Below are 14,287 nucleotides of genomic sequence, written 5' to 3'. Positions count from 1 at the left end.
ATTATACTGTATTTACAGTATAATTGTAAATCTCGAAAAACTACTCACTTCTAAATCTTTTGTAGTCATCTTTGTATGCCATATCACAATGGATATTTTATTATGCGGTCCATATAGCATGTACCTTACACAAGTTAATTTTTTGCCAATAATAATCTAAAATATCTCAAAAGGTGTTAGTACCCCTGATACTGTACTGTGTGATGGACTGGTCCTTTGTATTACACATTACCCAATGTAGGGCAAGTTTACAGCAATGCTGCTTGTCTGCTGGTCGCAGCTGTCAGACTACATTTGCTTATAGCAGATGGGTTAGAATGACATACATTGCTAGGATTTTTAACATGCTTTTTATCCCATCTGGGAGCCCAACACATCTCTCTTCGGAATTGACTGGGGTCAACTTATACCTGGACTTTAATTTACACATTTACAAACACTTTTTCATACGGATGGGGCAATTCATTTTTATATTAAAATGAAATTAAATATATATATATATATATATATATATATATATATATATATATATATATATATATATATATATATATATATATAAAATCTACTTCAAATGTTTTAATTCAAATGTAGCACTAGAACACTCTTCATAATCCTTCTCCATTATTACCTCAGTACATCCAGTACACTTATACAGTATGGTGATGCTTTTGTACAACATCTGTCTACGCCCATGCCTGGGTAGTACAACATTCCCATAGGCTGACAGGTGACAAATATTATAGACCATTGCTTACACTGTCCATTGAAGCACATTCAAAAGATAAGCAAGTCCATTCATCCAGTATTTGAGAAGTTGCAGGAACATGTTTGTATGGGGTGGTGAAATGTGGTGGTCTGCTTTGGATTGAAAGACAAGGTGGCAAAACTGGAAATGAAGTCCTAAGAAAAGAAGAACCATCATGATGCAAGACCATTTAAATGAGAATAGTGAGAAATATAATGCAGTTATTTAAACGATTAAATGATTTCAATAGATTTAAGCCTTGCCTAATGTTTCTCCACTAATGTTAGACAGTAAACCACCCATACATTTTGAAATGTTTTCTATGTGTTTTGTACTGTACTGATTTGAGAAATTTAAAGATTCAGATGTTTTGTTTAATTACCCATTGTTTGGTGGACCCTGTTAACTGTCATCTACTAGCCTACCAAACCAAACTGTGCCAAGTAAGTCAAATGCTTCTTTTTTAATATGATTTATGTGGCTTATTTGCTTCAATACTTTTAAGTCGTGTTACTGATTAGATTTACACAAAGGTTTAATTTTATATAACATAAATATGACTTTAACCTTTCACTATATCTAAACAGGGGAATTCTACTTTCCAAATCCACCATGAGATACAGTTTATACCATTACTGAATATTATTATTATAATTAGGAGCAGAAGAAGCTGTATACCACACTCAGTTTCTTGTGATTATAAAAATCCTCACTTTCTCTTGCGTGGGGGGCAGTGAATATTGTTTTTTGCTTTTCCTCATTTACATATGTGGGCTCTGCTGTAATTCCAGTTTGTCCTCAGAGGAAGCAGCCCATTCTTCATCAACAACTGGCCTCCAGCGAAATGCTAGAAGTGGAGAATAAGCCTTCCTGCAGTCAGAGCTGGCCAGCGCTGGCCCATGGATCAATGGTGAATAACTGGCACTAGCATACAGAAGGTATCCAACTCTTAAGAGCTGAGAACCAAGTGGTTGAAATTCAGTTTAGTTCAAATCCTCTCCTTATACAGGGAAAAAAAAAAACACTGATTACAAGTTTTCATTTAATGTAGAATTAGGACCCTTCAAAATCTGTAGCAGTACATACAAGTTCAAGTCCAAATGTGCTCAAACGTACTGACAACATACACATACAAAATAAACTTAAAAAAAAAAAAAAGGGGTTACAGTGCAATACTGGGTCCAAGGATCAACTTTAATAATATATAATATTAATTATTATATTATTATTTTAATTATTCTTATAATAATAATAAAACTGTTATCCATTGACAATAGGTAACTTTATTGTACTATTTTCAATTGCAACTGTACTGTAGTATATATATATATATATATATATATATATATATATAGATATAGCGGGGTATAATATATTATATATATATATATATATATAATCTGAAGCTAGTAACATTTTATACATTTTCAAAGGGGTACAGTCCTTAAAATTACGTTTAGGGTGCAATGAAAGAGGTGATGCGCGAGGTCGAGCACATTACACCCCACAAAGAAAAATCATCAACCATATCACACTGTTAAAAGTGTGTGTGTGAGGGGGGACGGGGGGGGGATTCATACAGTATCACTTGTGTATACTACACATACTAGCCGGGAAAGCTGGGTAGCTGCATAAAGTATAGTGTGCCCACCCCTCGTGTTTTCTTGTTCATTTTCCCCCATTGTAGATGAAGAAAGTCTGAAGGATTAAGAGCTCTCTCCCACCACAAGTAATCCAGAGCGGTGACGTAACCACCCTCTGTCTCCAAACGGGACCTTCTATCATTAGTGCTAAGAGAGAGCAGGGAGCCTGGCACCACTGCACCCATCTTTTAATATAGCGCTGTACTTCCACAACTTTTAAATCACTTCTGGTAACTGCAAAACTGAAAAGGTCATAAAGGAAGAAAATGGGTAAGTTTCTTTTTTTTTCGCCCTTTTTTAAATGGTAATTCTTTAACCGAAAAGGTACCGACAAAGTTGCTATTTATTTAGCGATTCGCTCTAAATAGCAGCAACACATATCAAGCAAGATAGGTATAGTTTATTTGCAGTGTATTTTTTAAACATGCCCCCCGCCCCGCCCCCATACTTTAATGTTTTCTTTTTCTTTTCTTCTATCCCAGTAAGATTGTCCAGTAATTGATTGGAGTCTCGTTGCGCAATAATGGAGATACACGATTAGTAATAAAACGCAGTGAAATTAATATTTCTTTAGCTGTCTGTTCTGTTTAATTTATAAAGCGAATGATGAACTTACTTTATTTGACAGAAGTTAAAAAGTGTGGCTAATTTAATGTCTATTTTATTTACTAATATGTGCACAATATACCCTTTTATTTATTTATTTATTTATTTATTTATTTATTTATTTTTGCTTTGTTTTAGTTTTTTCTCGCAATTCAGTTTGTAAAAGCTAAAGGTTTACTGTGGGCATGTGCGATCTGTTTATTTATGTATTTGTTTGTTTCACGATTTTTTGTTTGTTTGTTTGTTTTAAAAGCAACTCATAATTACCAAGTCTAAAAAAAACAAAGGTTAGATTGTGTGATATTCATACAACGTGAGTGTGTGCCATAACCAATCAAAATTAACTGTTGGATCTTATATTGGAAGAATTCCTTTGCAGATCAATACCAGCTGTTGCTGTAAAACCAGACATTTGGCATTACTCACAGTCACTGTCTCTGCCTGAGATTTCTTGCTCATTCTTTGTCCATTGTGGCCAAACATTAGGAAAGACACAATAATAAAGAAGAGTCACGGTCAGGCTTCCTACATTAACGAAAGATGACATTCTTGTCTTTGAAGTGATTCTAGTTTACTGAAACAACCCACATTAAATGAGTTTGGATGTGTATGTGTGTGTGCCTATGTCTAAGTGCATTTCAATGTGGCTCTGCTCACTTTAAAGCTAGCTCTGTGTAACTTTATTCTACTTCAATGCAATCATTTATTCAGAACCCTGTCTGGAATGGGAAGTTAATGCTGACATGTTGGTTGTCTGCTTTTTAATTGACCCAGTGACAAATCATGTGAACTGATTGGTTTAACTGAATGGAGTACAGTGAAGAAAAGAATATGCAAAATCAAAAAGAAAAGGCATTGCATTCCTACAGGCATTCCCCATCAAATCTTTTAAAAAACAATGATAGCTTTTTCCTTACAGTGTACAAGCCAAGCACTAGAGTTCATAATTTTGCTTTGTAAGGATGATCTGCTTACTAAGATAAAGATAACCTCATTCCCCTTTATAAACTTGTCATAATGCAGTATTCTTGTCATAGTGCAGTATAACTGAAGGAATAGTTTCAAGTTTATAATATTACTATTGAAAACCGATTTTGTGTCAATTGCAGGAATATTATTATTGTGGTTTATTACACAATGTTGCTGTCCACACTTGGTTGTGGAAAACTGAAAACTGGCTAGAAAACTGAGTTATGCTAATGATACGATATATTAGGAATTTTAGCAATTTGTGATATTAAAAGAATATACAATCTGCATTTTATTACCTGTTTAATATCCAATTAAATGTGTTATCTACTGGGTATTCTACCAAGTGCCCCTTGAAAACCCTGAATCCATAGTGGTTTGGAAAATAACCACTAGGAGTGTGCAGCTTTAATTTCGGTGCCATTTACCTGTGATTTTTTAGATTTACATCTGAATAGGTTGAAAAGGGACACCTGGATAAATATTGATCGAAACAGAAAGTACAATTGAGAATGATAGAGAATACACCCATGATACTAAACTTATAAGAAATAACATTTTCATAAAGCAATATTTTAAAGATAATATTATTAAACCCATAAATGGAAACTTCCATCCCAGTTGGTTAGTGGAGGGTCCCATGATGAAAATAGTTTGTGCTGTTGCCCCAGGAAGATTGTAAAGCTAAGAGGTCAATAGTGCCCTCTGACGCTATCCCAAATTAAACAAAATGGTGGACCAGCATCACCTTTACGTATTTATCCTAAATCCTTGTGGCAACAGTTTTAACTATAAACTATATATTTGTATAATTCAGAGTACAACAAACAACAAACCCCCCCCCCCCCCCCCCCCCCAAAAAAAAAATTAAAAAAAACAAACACAAAAATACAATTAAGCTTCCAACTAGATGCTTAAAAGGTGAAACTGTAGTAGTGTGATGCAACCCTGCTACTTTTTTAATTTGATTCAGGAAGGAACCCCTTCTGCTAATACCCTGAAGCAGTTTCTTTATTATTCAGTACCTACAGATCCTTCAACACAACTAGGAGGCACCAAGCAGCAGGCATGAGTGACTGGTGACATCAGAAAAGCTGACTGTTATTTACAACTCAAATTGTTTATCTAAGAGATCCTTCAGCACAAAAGCCAGTCTCAGTAAATATGAGTCAGTGGACATGTTGATGTAAAGCCAAGTTTTACAACAGCATTTAAAACAAAGATTGTACCCCTTGACTTATTAGATCTCAGTCATAAAAGCTGAAGTAATTGTAAACCAATGAATGAGGCAACATCATGATGCAGTTTTATCCTAAATCGAGGCATTGGAAAATAAGCCTGGCTTCCCCTATACACATCAGCTGATTCATCTGCCCACACACTGCATGTTTTGTTGAATCCTAATTTGAAGCTACAACTACAACTGTAAAGTTTAAGGATGGAAACTGATCTTATAGGATTGCAGTTGTAGAGAGACAGACCAAGAGATGCTTAACATTTGTTTTTAAAAGGCCTTTTTTTTAACAATGGTTGTTTAATTTAAGGTTACTGAAAGGTTCTGGTTTTTTGTTGTTGTTGTTGTTTGTTTGTTTTAAGTTCATTCCCACTTTCTTGGAACAAACGTAAGGAAATGTGAACACATTTAAGAAACAGAAAAAAATTAAATAAATACTGGTTTACTCCAAATAAACATTCACTTAATTTATTGCATATTTATATCTTCTAGGGTTTATATTCCCCCCCCCCCCCACACACACACCAAAAAAAAGAAGTCAATTGAATTGGGGCCTGAACAAAATGAAACATTCTGTACCTTATGAGAGACCGTTTCGTATATAATTAAATATAATTGATGACTCAGAGACAAAACTGGTGTCAAGAAAGAAGTTGCCGAAGCAGATTTAAAAAAACGATTTTATTCTTCAGTGAGATCTGCTTAGTGCCATGAACGAAGCTGTTCAAGTACTGATGTACTTCTGCTGTTGATAAAAAGCCGCCATTGCTTGGTGTTGCAGGCAGCTAATACATCTATGCTCTTAATATTAATTCAGTGTCAGCCTTAAGGCAAAAATTCGGGGGCTGTCGGAGAGGAACCCCTGTATCACTATGATCTCCATTTCCTACCTCAGTCCTGTCTCAATCCACTCCTCCCGTTAGTCCAGCTGAAATCGGCCGCACATAGCTCGGGCAGCGGGATTCTGCCTCCGCTCCCAAGCTCCATCTTAAAGCCTGGCTCTAGAGCTGCGCCCCGCCGATTCGTCAGTCCTGGGTGGGTAGAGCGGGAGCTTCTCTTTGGCTATCATATCTGTCAATCTATATTCACCTGTATATGCACGATTCTAACTTGCGTTTGTTTTCTTCCTCCTCCTTCTCCTCTTCTTCTATACCGCAAGCAATGCACAGGGCTCCCTGTAGGGGGTGCAGTGAGCTCACTCCCCCTGCCTCTGGTTCGGCAGTGCCGCCCATATGCCTACACGGCAGCGGTTCTCTCAGAAGCCAGAGGGGACCCCCGACCACACACTGTACTTTCGCAGTTTATGCGCATTTGTCTCTGCATAAGCTCTCTATCCTAATCTTTCTTCTCTAGCGAGCTATCTGTCTTAGCTCTGGCCTCTAAACTGTCTCCTATTCACAGGTTCCTTCGGAGCACATGACCTGGCACTGGACGCCGGCTTGATTTCAACCATGAGGTCGCCACCTGTCTAAATCTTTCTTATTCCAGGTCAGGGACCTTTCCGTCCCTATGGGTAGCCGTGTCTCTCCAAGCCACTAGAACTTGGTCCTCCGAGCAGTAAAGGGACTCTCCATGTGTTATATGTTCTTCTGTTCAAACCATGCCGGAATCTCTTGCTCTCATGGGTATCTTGCTCCCAAACTGCAGAGAAAGCTCCTCACGGTTCTCCGAGTAGTGAGAGTCTGTTCTGTCTGTCTACTAATCTCAGCCCTCAAAGATGCCCTGTGAATTGTTATTTAAAGTCACACTGCCTTATGATTTAATGTTGTCCAGAGATTTTGTAATGTCTACACTCAAAGTAAGTTTGTTTGGGGGAAACAAAAGTGTCATTGGCTGTTCTCTCCAGGGCTGTAATGCGAAATGAAATTGGACTCAGTCCTTGTAAAATCAGATAACACATATCCAGTGAAAATATAGAGTAAACAAATAAGCCATGATATCAAGTTGCTTTTCATTTTAACATCATACTTGGCTTAGTTGTACGACTATGAATTCACATTCAGCTGTCAACACAATTGTGTGCACCACTCAAAACATGATAACGGGTTGTGGTTCGTAACATACAAAAGTAAACTCAATACTAATGTCTTTAGAAAAATGAGCCAGATGGTGTGTGTGTGTGTGTGTGTGTGTGTGTGTGTGTGTGTGTGTGTGTGTGTGTGTGTGTGTGTGTGTGTGTGTGTGTGTGTGTGTGTGTGTGTGTGTATATACCATATACATATAGGTCATTAGCCTATGTAGAATAGCCACTTTGCAGTTATCAAATTAGTTAATGGTGCTTGTGAAGAGGTCATGTGATTGGGTTATGTTGATGAGTGATGTAAAAAAGCTCACAGACATATTCTAATTAGATGCCCTTTGTGTATAACTGGAAATTGTTATAATGCTAGTATGTAAAGAACAGCATTCTATAGCAAAAGTAGGAGTTTTGAAACTTCTCAGGAAGAAAGGAAAAAAACAACAGGCATCAACATTCTGTGAGTTAGGCAGCAAACCATATCCTCATTTCCTCTACTTAAGTTTGTTTTCTGTTGCATATATCTCCGTCCTAGTAGCTAACCTCAACTAGCCGTATCCAAAAACTACTGAAACAAGTGTTAAATCCTTGTCAAGCAACACTACTAAAACAACCCCTCCTCTCCAAAAAAATAGCCTTTTCTTTAGACTAGCTTAAGATATTGGTATATTGTATGGTTGATTCAGCTGGTTTTTGTCATAGCAGCTGTTGCAACAGACGCTAATGAAAAGCTTTAATTTCTGAAAATGGAACTGCAAACAGCTAGGCTATCAAGATGGTGACAGGATATTGTCATATCTGAAAACAATGTCTTGTTAACAAAGCCAAACTACCAGTGTAGACCGTCCAGAACATCTGGAAACATCAAGCTTTTGCAAAAAGAAAAAGGCAAGCAATTTAGAAGATGATACTAGTAGAATGTGCTTATTGGTTCCTTTCTTCAGAGAAGATAGTTGTTGAACTCAGAAATATACAGCGCCTTCCTTTATAAACCATCAGTAAATAATGTTCAGGACCGTGAGTAGCACATTAGAAGATGTCTGGGCATCAAGAGTAATGTTATGTGTGTTTGCTCAAGGTCATCGTTTAAAAAAAAAAAAAAATCCTCTACAGATTGTCCAGCTGTTTTTAAATTGAGGGAGAGTAACTGTTAAAAATAAAGTGTAACCCCTTTACCTCTTGAATCATTTGTTTCCGATATCTCTAGGTTGTGGTATTGCCTGATTATGTTTATGTATGCTAGGGGTGCCGTACATGTATGTGGATTTTCAGCTTCCCTCACTGCCTTCAGTATTACATTATGTGATCATTTTTATCACCGCCAGTATTTCTATTTGTTTTATAATTTTAAAGCAGTGTAAAGTTGAGGGTGGTATCCAGCAGTCACTTGTAATATAACATGTGCCAGAGCTCTTTGTTTTTATTTTTAGGTACTCAACTAAACTATAAAAATAACCAAAATAAAAATGCTTCAAACTTAAACATGTAGTAGAAACACTGGCATAAACTTCAACGCCAGTGTATTTTAGAAAGACGTAGGTGGTGAGGTTTCTTTCTGTTTAGTTCTCTAATGCATTTGACTTCAAAGTAAGTGTTCCCCTTCCTAACCTGTTAAATATGTAGGTACGCCTGTGCCTATACCAACTAAACCTACAACATGTTGTTTTACAAGAGATGTGTTTTCATAATTGACTGATTTCTGGGCAGTCACCCATTTGGCAGTGGAACTAAAATAAACAACCTTTGCAATTAGACTGCAGATGATGTCTTTCAGGATTTCAGGAGTGTGAGAAACTGCACAAGAGAGCTCAAGTGGGCCAGAAGTAAATCGCAAACTGTTCAATTTTTTTGTTTTCTGTCAACGCGTCATTGAAGATGATTGTTTTTCTGTTGGTATTGGGTTTAATCAGTCGACTGGTAACAAAACTGGACATTGTTTATTGTGATATGAAATGATAGGCCTGTTGCTTACTGAGTGGGAATGCTTGCTCAACCATGACATTGTCCCAACAATTTAAATAGAAGCCTATTCATAGACACTCAGCAGGGGGATTGGCAGTTTTGACGCTTTGGAGTTTGATGTTGTTTATGCATTTCAGTCTGGGTGAATCCTAATATACACGACTAAGGTTAATACAATTTTTATATATATATATATATATATATATATATATATATATATATATATATATATATATATATATATAAACATAAAATATTGGGCATCCACTCAGATGCAACATGTTTTGTTATAATTTACTGTGGCATTGGAATTAAAGACTTGTTTGATCATTAGTTAATGAATTTTGTCAGTCAAGAATATTTAATTTCCTTGAGTAAACTTCTTCAGACCTCAGCAATTTATCAGAAGGACAGGCTAGCGAGACAGAATCACTTATAGTAGAATGAACAATGAAACCTAGAACAAGCTTCTGTCCTTGAACCATGTCATAATACACTAAAAGCAGTTTCTGGCACAGCACTTGAAAGGTGTTCCCTCTGGACATGTCACAAAGTCCTCCAGTATTACAGTACAGGAGCCTGGTGTGTTTAAAGCGTATCTGTTCTGTTGAGGGTGTCTACCCTCAGCAGACTTTGGGTTCCAATCCATGAGCAAATGCCATTTTTTTTTGTAACTGTATAAAACTAACAAGATATTACGTACTTACTGAATGGGACAGTTTACATTGTTCTCTACAGTTTCTTGCTAGTTTGATACCCCTAAATTTATATAATACACAGATAAGTCCTATAATTGAGTCATAAACCATACAGAAGTCGTAAGTACCCAAAGTAATAATACCCTTTCCAACATGTTTACTTTGAATTCTGAGTGCATGTTTTAAACTGTGGGCTGCAGCCCATTTTGCGATTGTAATGCTAAATCATTAATCTACAAACAAGAAAACAAAAACACAACAAAGAACACTGCCTTTGATTATTGGTAAGAGAAGCAAGATAATCTGATAGTGATTAACTTTCTTTTGTTTAACTGCATTTTTAAAATTAAAAATCTATTCAGTTTAACAATAGATATCGCATATATTTTATAGAAAATTGGCAGCTGTGATTACTCTAGGTTATTATTTGCATCTCTGGTGACTTAATCATAAATCACTCTAGTCTTTGGTCTTTTTGAATTATAATATCACCAGAACCCAAATGCAAATTTTAACATTTTAATTCACTGCAGCCCGTCTGTCATTCATATGAGTTATGACAGTTAGACTCTATGACAGTTTTGGTTTTTTCAAAACAGGGCCCATTAAGTGCTTGGTGCTCACAGGGAATATTACTTCTCACAGTTTGGTGGACTCTCACAAGTATGAAACAAAGTCGTGGAGAGCTTTGAGGGATCAAGAAAACCGTTTTGGAAAAAACTTTTAATATGGGTCATATTAAGTTGTCACAGTCAATTCGTGGCAAAAGGGGCAATGTAATACTTTCCAATGGTAGCGATGGAAAAAGAGCCATTATTATTCTTTTTGTTTTCCCACAGAGAACAGGATTCTTCGTTAGCATATCCAAAAGGCTGATCTACTGCGTTTGAAAATAAGGGATTAGACCAACAGGGATGTGCATCAACAGTAGTTGACACTAGTTCACGCTGAATCCAAAAATGAAAAAAAAACAAGCTAATGTGTGGGAACCTGGCCTCAGTGACTCCACGTACATGTTTCAGATTAAATCAGAGTATTAACAGAATACAGAAAGAAAAAAAAAATTGGATGACCTTTTCAAGCTTGACTGAAGCTAATTTCATAGCACACTAGTTGAACTCTAAAAGGCTGTTAACAGTAGGTTCAGACACCATTCTGTTAAAAACAGGACACATTTATAGGATGCTTTGCTTTTAAATAATGCAGTAGGATATTCATATAGCAGACAGTAATCGATAATGGTAGTAACATAATAATCAACACCATACTGCGCCAGACCTATCTTTTCTGAAATGCGGTGGGGAAGCATATAAGCATTGTACTTTGCAATGGAGCCCATATTGTAGGTAAGGCATTGTGCACTGAAGCCTGTGTGTCACTGATGTGCTTCCCCAGCTCACTTCTGAAAATCAATCTCATAGTTTTTTTCAGAAGCAATTTTTGCTGAAATAGATCAGAGACTGGCCAATAATGATCAAGCTGAATTTAGTATTAAACTTTTAATTGCTTTTGTAATCTTATAAGGTTTTCAGATTTTTATTTTTCAGCTATTTTAAGTGGCAGTCATGAAAGCCCATGCACAACTGTTGTGGTGATGATTAACTGCATATCTTGTTGTTAAAATTATCTTTGTTAACAAGCCACACATTTTGCTGTTCTGGTCAGCTGTGGTTTCAGTGACATTATCACACACAATCTGTCTCCCCTTATGGCAGTGTAAATGTTATATTTGGCTCCTGTCCATCTCTGTTTATTTTATTTTTTTATAAAACTCAGAAGCTGATTTTGGCTGCCGGAATGCTAATAGTAGGTTTGGACTTGAGACAAGGAAATTAAGAAAGATATAAGTGAGATTCTTTTTTAACACTTTGTTATATTTTACAAAAAATTGAATGCATATTCAGCAATGTGTGTACAGTGGAGCCTGTACCTACTCATGTAAATCACACTTTTGAACTTTGCATACATGTAGAGAAGCACTTATCCAATTGTGCTGAAACTTGGGAAATATTCATAAAAGTACTTGCTGACTGCAGTAATAAAACAAATTTTGTTTCAAACTAACAAAAGTCGTCCATATTGCTATTCATAAAATGATCTGAGCAAACAAGCAACTGGCACAAAGCTCTTTGGGTATATGGGTGTACAGTCGTTCAAGAACGAAAGTCTGCCTCTTGTTGATGACATCATCAGCATTATTAATGTTCCCTGGGTGGCGTCGATAGCTGTTGCAAAAAGAAAAACGAAATCCACCGTCAGTAGCCTACTACCGAAACCCGAGTCTGCAGCTGCAGTTTTTAAAACCTGATTCTGATGCCTGTATGACGTCTACCAAAAATTCAGGACACACCATAATTTAGAGAAAAAAGTATTTTTTAAATAAATACTTTGTATTTTCGTTTTGTTTGGCAACACTGGTAAACACTTCCATACGCACACATAAGATTTCCAATCTTAACTGCAGTGCCAAAAAATAAAAAAATAAACAAAAAGCACTGTAGGAGGACTTTTGAATATAATACTGTAATTCTAATAATAATAATAATAATAATAATAATAATAATAATAATAATAATTTATTTTGATAATACTATAATAATAATAATAATAATAATAATATAATATAATTATTATTATTATTATTATTATTATTATTATTATTATTATTATTATTATTATTATTATTATTATTATTATTATTATTATTATTATAATAATAATAATAATAATAATAATAATAATAATAAATAAAACTTAAAGCAGAGAATCAATCAGGGGTGAGTTTATGTTTATGAATCAGTGAAAGTGTCATGCCTCACTCAAAATTGATCATTGATGGTGTATGAAAAAAACACTGAGCCTTGCAATACCAAGCAAGCCCAAATTTCCCACCGACTGCATCAGCAGCACTGATATACTGTATATTGTAATGCTCCATGAAAATAAATAGGTTCACACAGGCTGTATTCGTCCAAACTGTTTATTGTGAACACAGGTAAAATAAATAATAGTGTCGCGGCTGTTGCAAAGGAGGAAAACTTAGTGGGGGAGGATGGTTGAAAACAAAAAACTCAAAACAGAGAGCATAGCTTGGGGTTTAAATAGGAGGGAGGAGCCTTCACTCATCCCCTCCGAGCAACACCCCAAGGTTAATAAAAAAAAAAAAAAAATATATATATATATATATATATATATATATATATATATATATATATATATATATATATATATATATAGTGACACTCCTGTTACGTGTATCGGTCACCGCTGATACACAAGAGAGAGAAACATGGAAGTTGGAGTTGAAACGCTAGCAGAGGCGCGCAGGATTTATTAACACAAAGTAAACAAAGGGGTTATGTGAAGCTGCCAGCGATGATAGCGCACAGAGGACAGATATAGGAGACTGTACAAAAGGCAAAAATAAAAACAGTACAAAAACTACAAATAAAAGGTGCCACACCGGGCGAGCGCTAGCCTTACTGAATGAGGCGTCCTGCTCTTGTTACAGTACATAACCCTCGCTATACATTACATGGGATCAATAACCCCTAAACGAACCTACATATGAGCCGGTTCTGTTACTGCGACTCCTGCTTCTTATAGCCTCGGCTGGACACTGCCTTCACGAGTACAGTCTGCAGTTTAAGGGTTGCGTAGTTGTAGTTTAAGGGTTGCGTAGTTGTAGTTTAAGGGTTGCATAGTTGTAGTTTAAGGGTTGCATAGTTGTAGTTTAAGGGTTGCATAGTTGTAGTTTAAGGGTTGTGTAGTTGTAGTTTAAGGGTTGCATAGTTGTAGTTTAAGGGTTGTGTAGTTGTAGTTTAAGGGTTGCGTAGCTGTAGTTTAAGGGTTGCGTAGCTGTAATTTAAGGGTTGCGTAGCTGTAGTTCTCCTGCAGAGAGGGTGCTGTCTTCGTGAGCAAACACAATGCGCCCTCCTGTGTAGCATTGTGTACAGTCTCCAAGAATGAGCTCCACCAGATGTTTTTTATGCTGACAGACACTTAGTTGAGACCTGCCTACCTGCTAGTCGAGGACTGGCACAGTCTCACATGAGCGCCCATCTGTAAACAATAATTTAATCAAACACAACAACTCCATAAAGGACACAAAACAAACCTGTGTCCACATATAAATTACAGCAACACTACATTTCCCTTGTGCAAGGCAATCGCCCTGCTACATGTATTTGCTAGTCTTAATCTTAAAAGAACCACTGTTCTTTTGGCCTATTGTTATCTCCAGTATCCACCTTCAGTAACAGACTGTGGGCTCTCTAAATCCCCAATAGGTTTTATCTGGAATACTTTACGGGACATGAAATATAATCAGATTACCTTATGTAATCCGGAGGCTATGTGGTCCAGTGGTTAAAGAAAAGGGCTTGTAACCAGTCACTCTTCTGGTTCAAA

At 36.3% G+C, this 14,287-nt stretch overlaps 1 protein-coding gene across 1 annotated transcript in view; it reads left to right on the top strand.

The window, feature by feature from the left end:
• Positions 1-2,419: 2,419 nt before the first annotated feature.
• Positions 2,420-14,287, top strand: part of LOC121320658 (neuronal membrane glycoprotein M6-b-like) — a 44,956-nt gene continuing 33,088 nt past the window's right edge. Inside the window, exon 1 of the mRNA XM_041259190.1 lies at positions 2,420-2,661. Within this exon, the coding sequence (XP_041115124.1) occupies positions 2,658-2,661 (4 nt within the window). The 5' untranslated portion in view covers positions 2,420-2,657. The remainder of the gene's footprint in view (positions 2,662-14,287) is intronic.

The sequence above is a fragment of the Polyodon spathula genome, chromosome 9, assembly GCF_017654505.1.
Source record: "Polyodon spathula isolate WHYD16114869_AA chromosome 9, ASM1765450v1, whole genome shotgun sequence".
NCBI classification, from domain to species: domain Eukaryota; kingdom Metazoa; phylum Chordata; class Actinopteri; order Acipenseriformes; family Polyodontidae; genus Polyodon; species Polyodon spathula.
This window is presented reverse-complemented; position numbering and strand designations above follow the sequence as displayed.